The 22402-nt window shown below is 40.1% G+C and overlaps 2 protein-coding genes across 2 annotated transcripts in view; one reads left to right on the plus strand and one right to left on the minus strand.

Annotated features, from left to right (window-relative positions):
* Nucleotides 1–900, minus strand: part of OTOG (otogelin) — a gene marked incomplete at its 5' end in the record, with an annotated part of 99221 nt that extends 98321 nt beyond the window's left edge. Inside the window, one exon of the mRNA XM_084263128.1 lies at nucleotides 805–900. Within this exon, the coding sequence (XP_084119254.1) occupies nucleotides 805–900 (96 nt within the window). The remainder of the gene's footprint in view (nucleotides 1–804) is intronic.
* A 3366-nt stretch (nucleotides 901–4266) lies between these two features.
* Nucleotides 4267–22402, plus strand: part of USH1C (USH1 protein network component harmonin) — a gene marked incomplete at both ends in the record, with an annotated part of 42799 nt that continues 24663 nt past the window's right edge. Inside the window, 13 exons of the mRNA XM_084263613.1 lie at nucleotides 4267–4302; nucleotides 8108–8175; nucleotides 10104–10247; nucleotides 10753–10891; nucleotides 15176–15284; nucleotides 15390–15414; nucleotides 15970–16027; nucleotides 17650–17753; nucleotides 18873–18957; nucleotides 19358–19417; nucleotides 19672–19728; nucleotides 21541–21683; nucleotides 22292–22357. Coding sequence (XP_084119739.1) covers nucleotides 4267–4302; nucleotides 8108–8175; nucleotides 10104–10247; nucleotides 10753–10891; nucleotides 15176–15284; nucleotides 15390–15414; nucleotides 15970–16027; nucleotides 17650–17753; nucleotides 18873–18957; nucleotides 19358–19417; nucleotides 19672–19728; nucleotides 21541–21683; nucleotides 22292–22357 — 1094 coding nt within the window. The remainder of the gene's footprint in view (nucleotides 4303–8107; nucleotides 8176–10103; nucleotides 10248–10752; nucleotides 10892–15175; nucleotides 15285–15389; nucleotides 15415–15969; nucleotides 16028–17649; nucleotides 17754–18872; nucleotides 18958–19357; nucleotides 19418–19671; nucleotides 19729–21540; nucleotides 21684–22291; nucleotides 22358–22402) is intronic.

The following is a 22402-nucleotide window of genomic DNA, read 5'->3' on the forward strand; positions in this document are numbered from 1 at the left end:
TACTGTCTCCCCTCCTTACAGTGTAAACCCCAAGTTTTCCTTCATTCGCAACTGACGTCCCTTACAGCTGGGACAAAACACACGTTCAACGCTGCTTGAAGAAGCAGTCCTTAATAATCACAATGGGTAAAACAGCCATCAGAGGTACTGGTGGCATCACTGTAGCGTACAGATAAGACCACCAGAACTCCCGTTCCCCAGACCAGCGCCGCCAACCACCCCTCACCAGGGTCTCGCCAGGCGACAACGCAGCGTGGGAAAGCCAGACACCATGTTATGTCGTGAAGGATGGCATCGCGTCAGCTTTTAAGCCCAGGTCACACCGCAATTCGAGGCAGCCGAACGACCGAGAGGGGCTGCTCTCCCTCAGGGGCAGGGGTGTGCTCAGAGAAAAGCCGCACGACGCGGCGGCTTCGTCTCCCCGAGACGCCGCAGCTCTCTCCCGAGCACCTGCCCCTACTGCACCCGCTCGCCGCCCCTCAAAGCGGCCGGCCCGCGTTCCCTACCTCCATCGCCGCAGCGAGGTCGCCCCCTCTCCGAGGTCCCACGGCGCTGCTTCGGCTGAGAGCAAGAGAATAAGGCAGGGTTTGCTCGGGGCGGGCATCTTACCCCGCCCAGCCCGCCTCAGGACTGCCGCCCAGCCGGCCGCGTATCGCGGCGGCAAGGAGCCGCGCTGTGCCGCGGCCAGCTCTTACCTGGGGAGAGGGACATCCCCACCGACGGGGACCTGGGCCCGGGCGCCCCACGGAGACAGAGCTGGAAGGCAAAACCACCAGGTTAGTGACGGCTGGGACTACCCTATACTCTCTCCCGTCCCATCCCCGAGCTCTGCCCGGTGAGAGGCTCACCCGGCGGCAGCCAGGCGCACAGCAGCGCCCCGAGGAGGAGCCGGGCTTCCATGCCGGCTAGACAGGCAGCAGCTGCTTTCCCACGGAGATAGGACCCCCAGCGCCGGCCGTTACATGCACGCTAGGCTCATCCCGCCCTTTCGGGCGGGGCGGAAGGGAAGGAGGTTTATCAGCATCCCTCCCGCCCGCCCTCCGCCCCTGTCCCTTCCCCGAGCACCCACCCCAGACATCAACCCTCGTCCTACAGCGGGACTCTCGGCCCCAGGCCAGGCACCGCCCCTACAACTCGGTAGCTCGGGCCCCACTCCCGCTTCTCCTTGATCTCCCTGTGCCGGCACTGATCTCGCCCGCTCCACACGTTTATTTCCACTTCTCGCCTTTCTGGGGTTTGGGAAACGGTTAATGTCACCGCCTGGCAGCAGGAGCTGAAGCTCTCGCGGAGGGGTGCGGTGTAAAGCTGCACCCCGGGTCGAAGGCAAACAAACCTGGGGCTTTGCCTTTGCTCCCAGGGAATGTCGCACGACTGAAAAATGCCAGCGAAGCCTCGAAAAGCTGGAACCAAAGCTCAAAATCATTGAATCGCCAGCTTGCAGAGAGCTGCCGGCTTGTGCTGTGAGGCAGCAAAAGTTGTCTGTGCTTAACATGAAGTGTTGGCTCCGATCCACTGAAACAGGTGTCAGAATTGGAGTCATTGCAGGGAATGCGGCATTTAGCTAATGTGTATGGGTTGTTTGCATAGCTTCTGATAGCTTTTTAAAATGTAAATTCACACTAGAATTTGGAGTCGTGTGCCCTTTTTCATATTGTTGTTTGGGGGGGGGGGGGGGGGGGCTGTGATAAAACCTGCTGGTTTACCTTTCTTTTTTTTTTCTCCTTCCCCTTTTCTCTTCCTATTGCTGTCAATTTTTTTTTCTATTCTTTTCCCTTCCCCATCTGCTGCTGCTGCCCCTCTCCCTGTCATTGTTCAGGTTTGTGTATCTTATAACAGAAGCTTTAGAAGCTGCCCATACCAGGTGAGAAACTGTCTCAGATGAAAAGGACCTTTTCTGACTGCTTTTGGAAGTCTGTTAACAGTAAGTCATTAAAAAGATCTCTTTTCTACCTTTGTAATTTCTCCCTGTGGATTGTGTTTCTTGCGGCAACAAGTGTTTCATTTCTAATGAAATGACAGAAAACTAGTGGTGTTTTCACTAAGAATTCTGTTCTCTCCTGTAAACGTTGGAGAGAGAATGTGCATGAGAAAAAAGAGACAGAAAAGTTATTATTTCACGTCAGCACAGTCTTTTCCCAATAACACCAGAGATATTTTTTGAATTACATGTTAGTCTCAGCCTGTAGCAAAGCCCATCTACTCTGAATGCACCACAAACTTGGCTTTGGTGTGCCTTCTCTGATCCAGATTCCATTAATGGAACTAGAAAAAGTAGATCAAAAGCAACAGGAATCAGTTTACACAACACACATTTTAATGTATTGCTTTGCCAACTAAATGAGCTGCCCACTTTATTAATTTTCCCTTAATGGCACAAGTAGCAAACAATAGCCAAAACTAGTTTAAAGGTAATTTAGGTGCAATTTTATTTCCTGCTATGAAGGGTTAATTATCCAAAATTAACAAACATCCCTAATTGTACCATCTTTTTATATAATATACTTTAAGTAATGGATGCTTCAGAACCATCTCATAAATTTTCTGATTGTCAAACTCTCAGTTTTGGAGCTTGGAGTAGTTTTGTGGGTTTCTTTTCTTTATATTTATGCACAATAAAGCACAGGAATTCATGTAAAAGAGCAGACTAACAGCCTGCCAATTTGTTATCCTGTCTGTGGTGTGTCTGTTGCCTGATGATTCAGAGAGCAATTTTCACGTCATCAAAGGAAATTAATTCCACAATATTTTACTACATGGAGGAGTTTCTGACTTTGGGAAAAAATATCAATATTATAAAAATGTACATAACTTTGAAATGTACATAACTTTCAGCTTGTGATAGAATAGTATTCTAGAAGTGATTGATAGATATCAATTACTGTTATAACCTGTACATAAATTTAAAGAAAACATACATGGTATTTTATGTCCCCTTTAAATTTCATGTCTCCTTACTTCTCTCTTCAAATATAAGACAGTTTTGTATATTACGGTAAAGAAATTCTGTAGTTGTGTGTCTAATGCTTAGATAGAATAGCTTTTCAATATTTTGAGGTGCTGGACCTTATCTTAGGTGGAAGACAAATGATTTCTGTACTAGTAGCTGCACTTCCAGGATAAATTAGTTTTATGAAAACAGTTTCTGTGTTTGTACACAGGCTTAAAATTTCCTCTCTTATTCCTGCCACCTCATATAGGAAATGGGATAGTGTGTATGCCATCAAAATGTTCCAATACAGCAAAGCCATCTTCTGAAAAGAGTAAGAGCAATTCCTAAAGGAGCTGCTGTAGCTTATGAGGGTTATCACACGGAAATAATTGAAGAGATTCCAGTTTGTACTTGACGGTATGGATTTTTTATCATGCCTTTATATGTATTCATGGAAGTTTCCACACTGTTGGAAGGAGGAGCAGGTAAGCGACCTGTGCTTAAGTAAACCCTGTTCTCTCCAGAGATATGTGGGTAAAGATGATTCTGCAGGGAGACTAAAGGACATAAGTTCGCAAGTTACTTCCACTTGCTTCCAGCCTTGATTAGAGAACTCTCTAGTATCATGTACTACTACATTAGGGAAAGTGGGTGAAGGCAAAATTGCCTAAGAGAGATTAGTCTGAAACAGGTTTCTTTTCAGGTATGCTGAGCTTAATTCCTTTGCAGCTATTCACAGCAGACATGTCAGAGGCTACATTTGTAAGCAACAATATTCTGTGAGTGGAAGAGGCAGATGGAAGTTTGGTTTGGACTGAGATACATCAGATTCACCCTGCTTTCATACAAGTAAAAAGACTATTCGTAGTAGAGCAATTTTTTGAATCAACTTCCTTTTTTTCCTCCTAGGTATTAGCATGCTTTAAATTTCACATCGTCGTGTTTTTCTTAGATGTAGGGCTAGTGACATGCAAGCCCACAAATACAAGAGAGAAGTTTGGGTGTCAGCTCCGTGATGTGAGAGCCACCAGTTGCGAACAGCCCCGGGGAAAGGCGGTCGGTGCAAGGCCAGGTAACGCACTGGGGAAGGGGAGGCTTTTGTTTTCCTTTTCTTTCCCTTTTGCTTAAACAACCAAAGCCCGGGTTGGCAGGGAAGTTACCGCTGCCCGGCGGCTGGTACCGCTAGCGCAGTGAGGTCGGGGAGCGGCGGCGGCGGCCGGGGATACTGTAGGCGGCGGCGGGCAGGAGCGACGCGCGCGCCTCCCACCGCCCTGGGGCGCGGCTTCGCCGGCGCAGCCGCTCCGCACAGCGCCCGCACCCCGCGCACCTTCCGCACCATGGAGCGTCGGGTCGCCCGTGAGTTCCGGCACAAGGTAAGAGAGGGGAGCTCGCAGCCAACCGGGGTCGCTTCAGTGGGTGAGCGCAGGTTGTTGGGGTAGAGCCGCTTCCCCCGCGGCTCGTGAGGGAGGCGAAGCTCCGGGCTGGGGCACGGCTCCTGGTGCCGGGAAGGCCCGAGTCGCGCTGACCGCGCCTGAACGCTGCCAGAGTGACCGACGGGGAAGGAAGAAGCTCGGGGAACTTGGTGCTGCCAAGCCAACGGCGTGGAAGATCTGGAGGCAGCCTCCTGTGAATGGGTGGTTGTTAAAACCCTGGAAAGGGAGGAACTGCAGAGGAAGAGCGTTCCCCCCCCGCATGAGCTTTTTCAGGGCTTGGTGCAGTTTGGTTTATGTAAAAAACGTTACACCCAGTTCAGGGAGGCAAAGGTGCGGGTGCTGAAGTCCAGGCCCAGCCAGTTCCCGTCGGCAGCCGGGCGCGCTGCAGGCTGCGCTGCGAAGACTGCGGTGCCACCTTAACGTTCCCGAGTGCGATTGTGCGTGGGCAGTCATGTGCGAGGACATCGATACGTGGAGCGTCTGCCCGGCACGTCACTCTGTCATGTACTCAGCAGAGTTCGAAACTGTACCAGCAAAGCTCAAAAAGATCTGTTCAGGGAAGGAAGGGGAAGGAATTATTTACATATTTAAGAGGTGTTTTTCCATAGCCGTTTAAGACTCTCAGACTAAAACTTCCAGTACTCGTTAGTGGTTCTTTTTTTGGGAAAGGTTGGTGGGTTTTTTGGTTCAGCGAGGGAATGGAGTTGCTTTGACGTAGTGTTTTATAGAAGTGTCACCTGGGAATAAAACCTGCTAGTAAGGAATTTTTATAATGACGTAGAAGGGCTGCAAAAAAAAAAAAAACACCTATATGACAAACTAAAGTTCAAAACCATTAAGGACCTAGATGTTCTGTAGTGATGACTACACAATTCTGTCTTGCTACCTGTTACTGTATAACTCAACAGTGGGTTGTGTAACATAGCTATAAAAACTCTGGTTCCTAGGCAGATGGTTACCATCTTGACCTTTAAACCTTTTCTCTTTCATTGCTGCTATAATTCATAAATCATTATAGTCTCACCTCTGATAACGTAAGACTTACTGACAGTGTTTGTTGGTGCAAGTAATTAGGATGCATGTTGGAGTGAAAACTTTATATGAGTAAGATGATACTGGAACAGGTCTTTAAATTATTTGTAGCATCCTGCTTCAAGTGGGAATTTTAATGTCTTGGATACTTACCTTTTCTATGTCAAACCAGCAAAAATAGCCACAGGATCTGATTTTTCCTCAATCGTTTGCTACTTGCATATTATTTTTATTCTTAGTAATTTTAATCAGTTCTCCCTATTAAGCGAACAGCAATGCAAAATATATAATATATGCAAATGTATTGTCCAGTTTAATTTCCCTCAATAATTTTTCAAAGCCCATATAGCTTAATTATAACAATATTATTCTTTGAAAACTGTCAGGTTGGGCTAGTACATTACTATAATCTGAACTTTTTCCATGCCAGAAAGTGCTTTTTATCCCCACAACTTCCATTTTCCTGAATAAACTTATATAGACTTGTGTCCAGATTTTACTTCTCTTTTGTATGTAAATATGGGGTTTGTGATGACTCTTTATTAATTTTTATGAAAACCAGTGCAATTTATATAGTGACAAATAGAGGATAAGCAACTCTTTATTTATGTTCTAGGATTAGAAATTGTAAAACTGCTATGAAGATATCCTTAAATAATCACAGAAAGGTTGAAGTTGGAAGCAACCTGTGGAGCTCACCTGCTCCAACCCCTGGCTCAAGCAGAGCCACCTAAAAGCACGTTGCCCAGGACTCTGTCCAGATGGTTTTTTATTAATATTCTTGGTGTAAAAGCTGTGAAATCATCTATCTCCACAGCTTTTTCTCAAGAAACAGAGAGATACTGTAATACTTCTCTGATCCAAGTTACACCATGCCACCACCATTTTTAAATTATTTTTCCTTACATGTGGAGGCATGATCTTTTAGGATTTAGGAAATTGGAGTCAGCTCTTAGAAACTGCTGATAAGCATAGGTAACATGTATGTCTAAAGTAAGCCTCTGTTGCAAGGATTTAATGAATTAGGAAAATGGGAAGAGGTGCAGGTGGCTACAATGAATTGGTAACTGGTGGAATAGACCTCATTAGAGTGATGATTCAGGAAGATTAACCCAGCTGTAATGTTCTGAACAGATAAGAATTCACTTGGGTGGTTGCCTTTGTCAAAGGATAAAGCAGTTGCAGTTGTAGGGTGAGAAGTGCAGGAGTCAAACAGGAAGAGTGAATGTTTTGTGAGAAGAGGTAGAATTTAGATATGGTTCTCTACTTCCTGAGAAGGGGAAGTACATCTAGCTAGTTTCTCAGAGGAAAAAAAAAAAAAAAAAAAGTGGTGCTTTCCCTGGTTGCTTTCCCAGTTAGGAGGACAGATGATGATGGGTTTGTTTTTTGGTGCATAGAATTGATGTGCTTAAACACTTCATGTTAATCGTGAGATGCTGTTCATACACAGTACCTTAGCTAGCACTAAGGATTGAGTTCTGTGTTCTAGAACCAAAGTTGATTTATAGGTTGTATTTTTCTTAATGGGGAAGGTGAAAAGTAGGTGTTAGTTTTGTGTGTGGAATATGTCTATGAACACAATCCGTGAACTGGTCACTTTTGCAAACATTTTATTTCCTTTTAAGGTAGACTTTTCCTTCTGTGTTTTGAAATTGACTGTGAACTTCGTTTACTCAGTAGTATTGCAGTCAAATAATCTTGTTTTGCATGTAGCTTCTTAGCCTTTAGCAAATTTGAAACCGTTTATTTTTTAGAGGAGCCAAATAATAGAAAATGACCTGTGTGTGGAGTTTTGTTTGTTTTAGAGCAGCAAAAGGGACAAAGGGAATATGAAGCATGTTTTTTTAGCTTAAATTATAATGCAAAACATTGCAAAGCTAGAAAGAAAGGGCCTTTCTTTAAGTATGCAAATTGGTCCTCAGACTTCACATCACAGTAATATTAGCCTTTAGGTCAGATGTAAATTATGTTCCTAAACATTAAGCTTGACCAAAGGTAAAACTAATGTGATGTGACTTCTCACTGCAAGTAAGGTCATCGGGGTCTTGCTGTTGCTGAATATAAATTGAACTCACATGAGAATTCTTGGGTTTGTTGTTTGTTGGGGTTTTTTTGCATTATTTTACTGTAGTTATCCAAGAGCCAGCATAGTAATATGACACTGGTTTAAGTAAGCCTACTATTAGTGTGTGTAGGGGGGAAGAATAGCCAGCAAGTTCTGTCAGTTAAGAGCTAGAGCAAAGAGGAACAGTAGTGTAGCAGTTTGCATAATGTTGTAAGTGAGATCCTGAAATCAGTGGTTTGCACGACAGAACGTAGACTATAATCATCTCGGTGTGGTGGTTTCATCACTGACAGAATGTGCTATGTTAATGAATGGCCAAAAAGCTTTCTGAAAACATTTATTCAACAGTACAGTGATTATCAGGTAAGGCAAATATCCTATTGTATTAATGAGGGAAAATCTAGCATACAGAATGCATTTGTATTTGCTACCTTCTCCAGTTGTTGCAGTAGTAATTTTAGAAAGTCTTGCTACAAGTTTCACGTTGTGAGGTAATACTGTATTGCAAAAATGTGTTTACCTTTTCTTTTTTTGAAAAACCAGTAATTTCATACTGAAATCTAGGGCTTAAGAATTTGTGAGAGTCTTTATGTTCAACACTTGTAGCTATTTAGTCAGAGGTTTACAGTGATGTGCTTTGGTTTTCAGGTTAATCTACTAATTGACAATGAAGCAGAGAAGGATTACCTTTATGATGTGCTGCGGATGTACCATCAGTAAGATCTAACTTTATATATGCTTGTGTTAGAGTTTTACTAATATTTTTGAATGTGAAGAGTTAATATTCAAGATTTTTAGTTGTTTTTCTATATACTACTAGAAAAGTAGTTGAATTGATAGATATTTTTTCTCTTTAATAAAGTCTTATAGCTAAACAGCGTAACTGCAGACAAGGAAGGAGCGTGTCTATAATCACCCTTGAAGTTACTTCGGGTTTTGACTTGGCAAAAAGAATTTGGTGGATTTGTATGGGGAGGGAGGAATAAAACACTTGGAAGATGAAACTTCTTAGGAACAAGAAGAGAGCCTGGATCAAATTCATTAATATTTCCAAATAATGGTTATTTATTTGCCGCAGAGGTTTTAATCGAGTTTGCTTTTCAAAGATTTTTGCTAGCTATTCAGATAAGAAATTGTTTGCAAATGTTATCTGAAAGCTAAAAAAACAGTCTGGGAATCTGGCATGTTTAACAACTCTGGCTTATTGTAACATAATGGGGAAAAAATGGTAAGGTGATAGGCCTGTTACCAATCCATTTACTGAACTGATTTAAACTGCTGTTGCTTAGGACCTATGTCATTACAAAGGAGATCAGCATCTGATCCATTGTTTTTCAAAGAAGATGAGAATGTATTTTCCACTCATCATAGACAAGTGGCTCTGATAGACATTGTTTCCATTCATATCTTAGTAGAGTCTCAGCAGAGTGAAATGTAGCTGTTTCCATCAGATGTTTGCACTGAGCTATAGTTATGGATGTATTCAGCAGCATATCTGATTCAGTTTCACTCGGGTCTGTCTAATTGCTTCTCCATTCATAAAGCCTGTTGTTTGGAAAGCTGGTTGATTCAGTAGCTCTTAATTATTTAAAATCTTCTTGCAGTTACAAAGTTAACAATGCATATAGTAACTTTTCTCTAATTTCTGAAATTGTAATGACTTGAGCAAAACTTCCAATATCTCTGTGAACATACGTTGCTGATGTATTGATTTTTGGAATACATAATGAACTATTACAGGGCAAATAAGTGTCTGATTGCTACTGAAATTAACATTTAATGTCTAATCAGTCTTGCCAAAAGTATTTGGCTTCTAATCCCGAATAATATACATTCCTGATTTGTAATTTCAGTGCATATTCCTCAGAAATGTTATATGCCTCAAATGTAAATTATGAGGGGAACAAGCAAATAATATAGACAAAGTTTAAATGGATGCTGTGTAGCTCTGCTGAACCTTAGGGGTCTGTTCCTCTGCTCTTGCAGCTGGGTGGCGAAGAGCATTTTCTAGATCTATAGCTGTCAGTGCTGACAACATCAAGGAGACTTTGCATAGCTCTAGTAAAATAGGTATTTGTTGTAGTTTAACTTCTGTAGGTGTCATTTATTGGTTAACAGCCCTTCAATTTTGAATTGAAAAAAAAAAAACCAACAATGAAAGTCTTTGCTCTAGCAACTGAGCATCATGGAGTCTTTTGCCTGGATCAAAGCAATTTGTTAGTCCCTAAACTCAGGACAGGAAGGAGCTTGTAGCCTTGAGTCACTTAGAAGAATTGCTGTATAGTAAGAAAACAAAACAAAACAAAAAAATCCAGTAGATAGGTATCCCTGACCAGAAAACTTATTTCCAAAAAGTTCCATTAATCTTTTGGGGACTCTGCATTTATCTTTTAAAGTCACACACATCGTTTTACTTGAATTTCAAAGGAGATTTCCGTTATTTTGGAGGTAGCTGTTATTCCTCTTCAATTACAGTAAGCTTGTGCTCTCAGAGGCTGCTTTTTTGTTGTTGTTAAACCAGTATCTGTGTACATTTGATTCAATCCAGTAGAAAAGTTAACATTTCATAACAGCAAGTTATTAAATGATACTTTGTGTTGGTGTGTTGATTACCTGTGCCTGTTTTCTCACTGTGTTTTTGTAGATCTATGAATCTCCCAGTGCTTGTGGGGGACCTAAAACTTGTGATTAATGAACCAAGCAGATTGCCTCTATTTGATGCTATCCGCCCACTTATCCCATTAAAACACCAGGTGGAATATGATCAGCTTACACCCAAAAGATCAAGGTAAGAGAATGTAGAACTATGCAGCTTAGCTTAGACAAGCACAAAATACTGAGTTATCAGATAAATTCCAAGTAAAGTGTGAGTCACCTGTGTAGAGCTGGGTGTAATTTTTCACTTCTGTTCTATTTGGTAGAAGTACAATCTTAACCTACCTGAAATTGTTTGCCAGATAGTTTAATCTAGTAAAAGTATTGGAAGGGAATCAAAATCAATGCTTTCCAGTTGAAACAACCTGTTCTCATTTTCTCCTCCATTTTATAATTAAGAAAAAAAATCTTATAGCTCTGACCCTCTTGAAGCAGGCAGCTTAAATGGTTGCAGATGTCTCTTCTTAGCTAAAGCCATCAAGTTTTTTTTGTTAACACACATTGGTCCTATCTTAACTAAATTTGCTTTTTTCATGCCTAAATGTTACAGGAAAAAAATAACATTTAACTTCCATATGAAGCATGATTGCCATAAAGTGTTATGCAGCTGAATAGTCAAGTATCTTCCTTTTTTGCAGAAAGCTGAAAGAGGTGAGACTGGATCGTTTGCATCCAGAAGGACTTGGAATAAGTGTGAGAGGTGGAGTGGAATTTAGCTGTGGCCTCTTCATCTCCCAGCTAGTTAAAGGAGGACAGGCAGACAATGTTGGACTTCAGGTAATAACAACAACAATTGCAGCTGTTGTACAGCAAAAATGTTAGGGAATTAGGCAGTAAGAATTGTTCTTTAATATTTAGAAACAGCTATTGCTACGGTGCTTTTTAGCGCTTGGAATAAAATTCCTAACACGTGTAAGTTGATGCCATGGTAAATATGATTATACCAATGGTGAATCAAGTTATTAAAATTGTTCTTTTTTTTCCTTTTTAAATAATATGTAAACTTTTTTTCTATATAGTATATAACAAGTTTTGAGAATAAAAGGGCTTTCTAGAGTGTTTAAACTTAATGAGTAGCAACAATTAAATGTAAGCAGGTGGAAAGAAAGATCTCTAACTGGACTGTGGAAAAGTCTTAAGTTGCCAAGTTGTGATTAAATGTAGAACAGAGTATATAAATACTAAAAGTGATAATTCTGCCTTGCACAGGTGTAATTTGTGTAATAAAAGAAAGAACCTATTTTTAATCATTTCCAGCATTCTTTGTACTACAGAGGGTTGCACTTCCAGTCATTAAATTTTATATATGTGAATTGTAGTAAGGTTGGCAAAAATAATTATGTATAGAAACACTTTTTTTTTTCCCTTCCTAGATCAGTACTTAGCAATTTGCACTGATAAAGTTTTGGATCTTTGGGGTTTTGAATGTGTCTTTTCTTGCTTGCATATATCTTAGTGAAGAGATAAGTGAGCAACAGCTGTGGCAAATGTCTGCACCTTTCTGTGCTTTCAAAGCTGATAAGGTGTATTAGAGGTCTCAATTTCTGAGTAGAAAGGCTGATATGCCTGGCTAGTTTCAATTTGTTGCCTATGAATAGTTGCTGGAAGAATTGACATTTAAGGATTGTATTTAACACTAGTCCAAAATGTATTAGACTGGCATAATTCATTATAGTTTTAAACGAGTGTGTTTTGTAGATATGCTTCAGTGTAACCCCATGACTGAAATTATATTAAAAAAAAAAAAAGCTCAGTCAACAAGTGCTACTGGAAAGATGTCCATTTTCATTGTTTTCTCAGTATGCTGAAAGGCATTGCTGGCTTTCTGTAACTGAGGCCATCATACTATGAGCTGGTGTAAGTGATTAGGATTGTCAAGGGTCTTTGAGCCGGGTTGTACAAACTGTACTGCAACTCAGATCATGACTAGAATTTGGTAGGGAAAGTAAAGACAATAAGGGGGAAATATGCTTGAGACAGACTATGGATTTGTTAGACTGTATGTTTTAATATGAACAGATGGTTCTTTGAAGCTCATATAACCTTCTGACTTTTTTTTATATGTTAAAGCTCAGCCTAAAGTGCCTTCATAATAGGTAGCACTAGGCACTTTCTGAACCCCACTAAATAACAGGAGCTGACAGTCAGCCCATTGTTCTAAATTGATGTCTTGCAGTAATGCCAGGTGCTTCTGAAATTTCACCTGCCTGCTTTATTTAACTAAATCTCTACACATTTTCTATCCCAAAAATGCTGTCTGAGAAAGGTATAATGACCTTCTATTATATTATCAGTTTTACATCCTGCTGCTTTAAAAGTAAAAAAAAAATCTAATCAATTTTGCATGCTTTCCCCTTGAAGTAGTTTTGAAGTAACACTAAAATGACTGAATAATCATGAAGGCTCATTGAGGTATTTGTAGTTTTGACTCTTTTTTTGTTTTTTAACTACAGTTTCTCTGAAAGGCAAGTATTTTGTCCTTTCATAAAGAATTTTTTTTTCCTCTCCTCTTCTTTCTGAAACTTATTTCTCCGGGGATTTTGCTGAATACAATGAGATGGAGATTGCTATGAATGATGAAAGTGGAAGAAGTAAACAAAATGAGAAATTTGAAGCAGTGGTGATGTTATGCAAAACCCACTCCATTTCCTGGAAGCACTAAATGTATTTCTCATATTAAAAGTTACAAATAATAGGCATTTTACTGAGCAAAGTTAGGTTTGCAGCTTTTCTTTTTAAAGTCTGTCGTCTTCCTGGTTGATAGGGGAAGGGGAAACAGTAACATATAATAGCAAAAGAATTGTTACTATCCTGTTCTGCTCAATCCTGCAGACTTTTATCTCAAGAGCTTCTGATCCAGAAGGTAGTGATACCAGTACAAAAGTAACAAAATACATTAAACCAACCATTTATTACTTTGGTATATGGACATTTTTTGGCAGGCAAATCTGTCGAGGTGTCCTAAAGAGAAGCAGTTTGTTACATGTCTATATGTCTTCTGTAGTTTGAACTAGAATGGGGTGTATCTGAAGCATCACCAGTAATATGTTGTCATTCGGTAAAAGAAGTGTCATTAGGATGAGGAAAGAGTACTAGACTGCCTTTGCATTTTGTTTCTGATGCTCAGCAGAGGTGTGTTTAAAGTACCTATATGGGAAAAGCTTATTCCCATATGGGTGGAGAAAATTAAATATGCTCTTGGATGCATCTCTAATTTTGTGTGTGCCTCTTAGGGAGGTGATACACTAATAATTATTACTTGCTTACTGAATGATAGCACCCTCAGAGCAACCACCAGTTCTGCTGGTACAGAAGCCATATGGATACTCACAAATGGCACTGCCATTTGCAGTCCTAGCCCTTGGATGCATCTTTGTTTTGGCACAGCAGTTTAACAGTAGGGTGTTACACTTTTAAAAAGCTAGGTTTGTGCAAACCCCAGCTCCGTGGTCTGTTATGACTCATATGATGTGAGTAGGGATCGATCTTGAACTAACCTAAAACCACACAGAAAATCCCAACAACAAAAATATGTAAGATCAACAGAAAAATCTAGGAAGATCAAATGAGGTTGGCATTGCAAATTTAAATATTTATGCACAAACTTTGGGGAGTCTCTATGATGTGTAGAGGATATTGAGTCTTTATGCAGTGTGGCAAATCTGACTTATTTCTGAGTTTTGTCACTTGGCACTACAGTCATATTTCCAATGCTAATCTCAGTCCTAGAAATTCATTATTGACAGTGGATTTCCTGAAGCATTGTGGGCAGAGGAACAGCTCTAGACTGAATTCTTGGGTTTGGGGTGGGGAACTAGCTTAGAATTTAGCAGTGTCTTTGTAGGGGAAAGTGGGAGTGCAATGGCATGGCTGTGAAGCCTGTGAGGCGGCTGGGTGGGTGGATGGATGTGACTTTGAATGTTTGTAGCAAGTTGGTTTAGTGTCACCCCCCTTGCTATGAAGGAACACTCAACTGCAGACTCCGTGTGCTTATCCTGCTCTGATTCTGCGGTTTTGCCACAGGTTGTATGTTCAAAAGCCTTCTCTACTGACCTGCTTCTGTTCCTATTAGAGGATCATATTAAAAATCTGACTGGTTTAAATGAGAACAGTCAAGCTCTTAGGAGTGCTGCAAATTGCAGGCAGGCCATCGCCCTGGGTGAGATTTTCGGGTGTCCAGCAGGTGGAGCAGAAGCCCCACTGGTTAGGGGCTGGGGACCACACTTTTTCCCTCTGAAAATGCGTTCTCACCTGCTGGAGTTACACGCTGCATTTTCTTTGCTTTTTCTTTGCTTTGTCAGCTAAAAGTCTTTAGATTCAGTGGAGAGGAAACTGCACTGCATGAGCTATGCTGATAAGGAGACCATGTTAGTGTTTTGTGTGCTACTGCTGCGTGTATGGCACTTCCAGAAGTAGTAGATAATGTTTGTGGAACAACTGAAAACTAAAAGTCTGTTGGGGGGGGTGGTGTTGGTTTTGGTGAACTGTTTGGGTTTGGCTTTTTAGCTGGAGAGATCACAGTAGGAAGATTTGATAATACTTATTACAAATGAAAAAGAGCAAGAGGCGGTGGATGATGACATGCCCAATGTGCCCATCACCAAGGTCAGGGAAGTTCATAAGACCAAATTTACTTTCCCATTGATCAAAATAGCGTAGCAGGTATCTTGGAGAATGTATGGTTTAAAAAAGAAGGGGGGGGGTGTGGGACGGACTGTGAGGTATACAGAAAGAAAGTTACTCCAAAATTATGTAAACTGAAAGATGGACACTTGTATGCCACAGATGGCCTTAACTACAAGGCACTAATTTTTGTGCTTTCTACAAGGTATTGTTTGTAAAAATATTACTGGACCATTAAGTTGCCCTTTTGGTGATAAATATTAATCTCAAACCAATACAGGTAAATATGATCTGGATGTTACCTGAAATTCAAATAAGTATTCAGGGCTCAACATTATCAAACCTTTGCATCAAAATAATTGCTGGACTGCATAATTGCTTAAAAATGTTTTAATGTTAATTCACTATTTATGTCTTCCTATACCTTTCATTTTTGAGGTTGGAGATGAGATAGTTCGCATCAATGGATATTCTATTTCATCATGCACACATGAAGAAGTCATAAACCTCATTCGTACAAAGAAAATTGTGTCCATAAAAGTAAGACGTAAGTAACGTGAAAGAAACACCAGTATCACTAAAGATTGCTGTTAATAGATTGATAGTGATCTGTAAAAAGTGTTACTTCACACGTTATTTTTTTCTCTTTCAGATGTTGGCATGATACCTGTCAAAAGGTAATGGGATTTAATATGAAAATAACTTGCTATTCATTTTTCCATAGCCCGTTCTGTATCTAAATAACCTCAGTGTTTATCTCTGTTTGAAAATGTGTGAATGAGCATCTCCGTAGCTGATTAAAATGGCACATACCTTGTGATAAACGTGTAGGTGTCTTGTTTGATGAATTTGAAGTTGCCTGCTTAAGTGAACAGATTTCTATTTCCTCATTATTCACGAACGTTACCTGGAAACTTCATTATCAATGCACCTAGCTTAGCAGAGAGACCCACTGCTTCTCTGTGTACTTAATGTTTGAGCATTTCTTCAAAGCTTAGAAAATTTTCAAGTTATTCTCTTCCAATTTTTGTGGAAGATTTGAAACTTTAAGTGGAGTATTTGAGAGATGTTAATGATGGGAGGTGTGTCTCTACACAGACACTTACATAGATTGTTCAAGTCACCCAAAGGAACTTGTGGATGCAAAAGAAGATGCCACATTGCAAAGTAGTTTCTTGAATAAATTCATATTTCTTTTGTCACTGTTGCTTTAAATTACTTTTTCCTTCCAGTTCAGCAGATGAACCCCTTAAATGGCAATATGTGGACCAATTTGTGTCAGACTCTGGGGTAAGAGATTTTTGTTAAGGTATCTTCTAAGAAATCCATAATGGTTCTGAAACACTTTTGCCTCAGAGCTTATCATAGAAGTTACTGTATATATTTCTATTCTGCAGTATCTTGTTGCAAGCCTTCTGGGAGAAACCTTTTTTTTTGTGATATGAAACTGTTCTAGAATAATGAGATAAGAAAAGGGCATGATACAAATAAAATCTCTTTTACTCGTTAATCAGTACTTTATTTTGCTTGAGCTTATTAACTTACAAGGCTGTAGATCTACTGTGTAAACCTTTAACAGATTTTTTGGCCTATTTTAGCTGTATTAGTAGAGGAATGACAGATAAGAATGCAAGTGACTGCAGTGGGTTGCAGCACTGAAAAGAGAGATCACAATCACTTGAATTGCTTTCAGGAAGAAAGACTTCGTTAAATTGTAAGCACTATCATATATTTTTCCAGATCTTTTGTCAAGGAACATCTAAATTATTATTGTCATATCACTTTCCCGTTGACTATTTAAATTATCTTCTCTGAGTAGAAAGATAAAGTCAGTCTTTCACCTCAGCCATGCAGCTGCACTGAAATGACTGTACTTCACATTCAGCAAGTACGCCGATGATACAAAGCTGGGAGGAGTGGCTGACACGCAGGAACACTGCGCTGCCATCCAGAGAGACCTGGACAGGCTGGAGACCTGGGCAGGGAGAAACCAGATGAGATTCAACAAAAGCAAGTGTAGAGTCTTGCATCTGGGGAGGAACAACCGCTTGTATCAGTACAGGCTGGGGGATGACCTGCTGGAGAAGAGCTCTGCGGAGAAGGACCTGGGGGTCCTGGTTGATGACAGGTTGGCCATGAGCCAGCAGTCTGCCCTGGGGGCTAAGAGAGCCAATGGGATCCTGTGGTGCATCAAGAGGTGTGTGGCCAGCAGGTCGAAGGAGGTGATCGTCCCCCTCTACTCTGCCCTGGTCAGGCCCCACTTGGAGTATTGTGTCCAGTTCTGGGCTCCCTGGTATAAAAAAGACAGGGATCTCCTGGAGAGAGTCCAAAGAAGGGCAACGAAGACGATTAAGGGCCTGGAACATCTCCCCTATGAAGAGAGGGTGAATAAGCTGGGGCTGTTCAGTCTTGAGAAGAGAAGACTAAGGGGGGACCTAATTAATATCTGTAAGTATCTTCAGCATGGAATGCAGGGGAAATTAACCAGCCCCTTTTCAGTGGTCTGTGGAGACAGGACAAGGGGCAATGGCTGCAAGTTGGAGCACAGGAAGTTCTGCACCAACATGCGGAAGAACTTTTTCACAGTGAGGGTGACAGAGCCCTGGGACAGGCTGCCCAGGGAGGTGGTGGAGTCTCCTTCTCTGGAGATATTCAAGACCCGTCTGGACGTCTGTCAGTGCAATATGAGCTAGGGAGCTGCTTTGGCAGGGGGGTTGGACCTGATGATCTCTTGAGGTCCCTTCCAACCCCTATGATTCTGTGATTCTGTGATTCATCTCCAGTAGGACCTTGCGCAGGAATCGTACCTTGATATTGGCAGGCTTTGGTCCTGACTTGATGAGGCTTTATAGTAGCCTTGGTACAGTTTCAACACAGAGTAACATCTACAGGATTCCTTAATCCTCCTACAGGAAGGAAAGGGCAGTGTTGCTGGTCTTGCTTCTTCTGGAGGGAGAGACAACAAAGAGAAGAAAGTCTTCATTAGCTTGATTGGTACAAAAGGCATGGGTTGCAGGTGGGTACATGCTTCCTGTTATGTCACTGATTTAAGTGAGTTAAGTGATGGCAGTTATTGCCATCCATCATTGAGATATCAGGAAATGGAGATTCATGCTGAATCAGGCAGGCAGACTGAAACAGGAAGGTATCTGTGGCACATGGTACCAGTCAAAGCATAAAGTGTTACAGGTTCTAACTTAAAATCTAAAAAGCCTTTTCCAGTTACAAATAAGAGCAGGCTGGAAGTGGCATGGTGCAAAATGTCGTGGAATTGGATATTTTAAATGCTTTTACATTTTAAAATACTTTAAAATACTGCGCTGTAGTAAGTTTCAGCACTGACTGGTGTCAAGTTTGCTCCCTGAACAGACATTTTGGGGTAGAAGGGATATTGTAGGATTTCTTATATATTTAGGAATATGTAGTTGAAGTTATCAAGATTGAGATGCACAGAATATTTTCTAAAGGATAAATTTTCTCTCATGTTATTTGGAAGATCTAAAGGTTTTGAAAAATTATCTGCAAACCTGGAGGGATGGATCAGCATCACCTGCTGGATATATTATCTATAAAATTCATTGATGTGTTTGGGCCCAGATTAGACTGCAGATTAAAGTTTCCAAGCTAGATGTTGGTCACTGGTTGAAAGATCCTTCTTTCTTCTAAGAAATAATCCTGAAAAATAACATTGTACTGTATATATAGTAGACTTGTGCTTATTGTACTTACTGTACATATAGTATAGTTCACTGAGGGAAAAGTGGAAGGAATGAGTAATTCTACATTGTGTTATGTGCTTGCTTTATGATGCCATTAGTGTTCCAGTACATTCCACAGTGTAGGTCAGTATACTATGGTAGTTTCAACATCTAAGAAAAATATTAAAGCTACTGAATTTTTCCTTTTAACTTTTTCTTAAATCACCGTTTTGTCATGTAAAGATAGATTGTGTGTGTGCTGGAAAATTTTGCTGTTGTTTCAGTGTAGGCTAATGCCATAAAAACATTCCTAATTCAAAAAGAATTATGAGGAAACAGGAAACAATTTTTGAGAAAACCACTAACACTTCTCATTGTACTACACTGTATTTTTATTAATATTATTCTGTAAATGTTTGGTTTTTATATTACACCAGTATTTCCAGTGGTCCAACACAAAAACCAGGTATTTTTATCAGCAATGTTAAGCCGGGTTCTGTGTCAGCAGAAGTGGGCTTAGAGGTAAGTGTGCCACCTTCCAAGGTAGGTGTCACAAGGAAATCTTTTTCGGTATTTACTACTTCAAGGTTTCTGGATCACTGTAAATTCACTAGCTGTGGTTTGGTTTTGTTGTTTTGGTTTGGTATTTTATGTGGTTACATTTAAAATTAGTGAGTTTTCTAAATTTTAAGAACATGAGAAGTGCCCTCCTGGGTCAGACCAACAGGCCATCGAGCTCAGTATTCAGACCTCGACAGTGGAAATAGAAAATGCTAATATGGGAGAATGTGCAGGCCTGGCCAGTTGCTGGTCTGTTCCTCTTGTAGTCTGCCAGGTCCTATGATTATTATATTAAAAAATGTTAGTGTATATGTTTGTTTTCATTTCGTATCTGTACTAAAATTTGGATTAACTCCTTTAGGTTGGTGATCAGATTGTTGAGGTAAATGGAGTGGACTTTTCTAATGTGGATCATAAAGAGGTAAGATCAAGTCTTCCTAATCCCCTGAATACTTGTCATCTTATTAAGCATCTGATTTCTGGTATGCAAAATATATTTTGATATTGGGCTACCCAACAGAAGAGGTTGTCTATTGGACATGGAAATTTGAAGATTTGAATTCCTACCACCTAGTCTAGTTCAAACTTGTCTTCAGGAAATTTCAGCCTTGACCACCAGCATCTTTCATTGGGGGAGGCCTTTTATCAGTTAATTTCTTTTGCTTTCATTTGCAGGCTGTCAGAGTGCTCAAAAGTAGTCGTACTTTGACTATCACTGTGGTAGCAGGCGCTGTAAGTAATATATTTGTGACAATTAATGTGTAGGTAAATAAACGGTGAAAATAAATAGTTAAAAATAAAGCTGTGTTTTATTATAATATCTATACCACTAAATTCTATCAAACCTGGGCAGTTTTAAGTGGCTTTTGATTATTTCTTTGATAACTATCATCTACAGTATTCTCAAATAAAACAAAATTTCATGCCTGTGGGCCAGCACAAAACTGTTCCCTTAACAAGGAGTGAAAATTAATTTAATTGTAATGGTTTCTCATGTGTGAGAATTTCTGTTCTAATAGATAACTGCTGCTGAAACATGAAAGGTGAATTGGGTTGGAGTTAATGAATTTTTCCTCATGCATAGCTGATGTCTTAGTCTTATTCCAGATTAATTCCTTGTGTAACTGTTTATTTCATCTCTTTAGTGTATCAACATATTGAAAATGGTTCAGTTTTATATTTCCACCATTTTGTACATCAGAACTATATGTCTTTAGGGCCCAATATAAAGCTAGCTAAAATTTATTAAATCTTTCCACTGAGTTCAATGTGGCTTTAAATAAATGTTTTAATGTTTTTTGGTCTTGTAATCCTTACAGTGAAATGTATAGTTGTAACCAAGAGGATACTCAAGTTGTATAGGCTAATGAAAGATTGTGTGTTCTCATTGCCTTGCAACTTAATTAAATAGTGAAAACAAGATTTATTAAATCATGTAAGCTACTTCCTAAGGCTTTATCTATACTGTGTAGCTATATTAAAGAATTTGGTTTCATTAAACCACTCTTATAGTGTAGATGCGGTTTTCCAAAGACATTTTAGTCATTGTTTAAGCAAATGCTCCAGACTAGTTGATTAAGCTCCAGGATCTCAACATCCTGAGGACTTGGTTTCAACTCCCAGATATGTTACTAACTCTTAGAAAAGATGTCATCTGCTCCAGCACGTACCACTGGGACTCCCTCCTTAAAATGGTGAATTTTTGCCATGGAACTCTTCTGCTTCATCCTACTTGACCTTGCATGTGTCTCCTTTCCTCAGTACGCAGCTTTATACCAAACAAGAGGTTGTGAAAGGCAACAGCTCCTTTACTTCTGTTTTTCAGTCAGCAAAGACCATGGTGCAAAGGCATTCTTCATTGCTAGCTTTCATTTGAGCTGTTACTCTGAGCCTTAGAAACATGAAAAATTCTGCCTTCCCAGTTAATATGGGATTTTAATTTCAGTAATGAAAATTAGATAAATGTTATCAAAGCATTCCACAAATAGCACCATGGAAATACCTTTCTTGAATAGAAAATAGTGCTGATGTCTTAACTGTAAAGCAAATGGAACAGGAACAAAAATGACTGAAACTGTTTAATCTTTTGGCAATGTATGTTCCCTGTGTCTGAGTTCCCTGAATGATGGTACATTTCCACAGCAGCCACAAGAGCACTAAAACACAAGTACTGTGTAGCTGTTTTTCCACGTCGTATTAATTCATTGCACTGCTTAGATTTCAAGAAAATATTATGTGGTGTTTCTTCTGGGTGACATACTCAGATGTATGTCCTTTGCACAACCTTTGCACTGTTGTTGCTGACTTTAGTGGCTGCTGGCCTTTTCTGAGGTGTTTAGCTTATCATAACTTTGACAGTGAAACTGGAGTAGTTCTTTGGAAGGAAATGGTTAGATCTTTCAGTATTTTTTCAGAAAGCATTTCTCAGAAAAAGCAATATGAGGAAATGGTATATATACTAATAGTAATTGGTTTCAATTATTTTCTAGAAGATCTATGTTCATGAGACTTTTTTGCAACTGACTTGAGTGGTTCTGATTGCAGGGAAAGGAGCTGTTCATGACTGACGAAGAAAGGCAGAGAGAAGCTCGTCTTCGTGAGCAAGAACGCCAGGAGTTAATGCATCAGAAGCGACTTGCTCTGGAGACCAACAAAATCATCAAAGAGCAGCAAGAGAAAGAGAGATTGTAAGGACTCTGCGTAGGACAGTCTGAAACATTTAGCTTGGATTTAGAAAGGACATGGAAGACAGAAGAAATTTGAGAAAATTCCGAACTTAGATTAAGTTAATTTTGCTGTTACAGAGTTTCTATTCATAAACTCTTATCCTGTGATGCTCTTGACATAGTGGAATTTCAAAGCTTTATGTCATTCAAACACATCATGAGTAGAAGGAGTAATTTTGTTCTTTGACTGTCATGCCTCTTGTGGCTCAATGTGATAGTTATTTTTCTGATGCCATCCCCATATACTTTATTTTTAGCAGAACAGTTATAAATTTTATACTCTTACAGTAACACTCTATTCAACTGTCCCAGGAGGAGATAGTAACTTAGAGTTAAATAGATAATATGCCCTTATTATACAGATGGTCATGAATGTCCTCAGGGTTCCTACAAAAGTATATTGAACCCATGGTATCTTAAAGATGTCACTTAAAACGGAGTGTTTTTTCCCCAGTGCAGAGGTATTTACTGTCTGTATCTTTTGCTAACTATACACTGACGCACTTTGTGCAAGCTCTTACTCAAGAAATATTATTTTGATCATTGTGTCCTAATTTTTTTTTCAATAGAAGAAAACTGGAGATTTCCCAGAAGGCTGCAGAGGAGGAAGAGAGATATCGCAGAGAAATAGAGCAGTAAGTAAAAACCTACACAGGCAACCTGAAAAAGAGCCCTTATAT

This window comes from Gallinula chloropus (assembly GCF_964237585.1).
Source record: "Gallinula chloropus genome assembly, chromosome: 4".
Classification (NCBI taxonomy): domain Eukaryota; kingdom Metazoa; phylum Chordata; class Aves; order Gruiformes; family Rallidae; genus Gallinula; species Gallinula chloropus.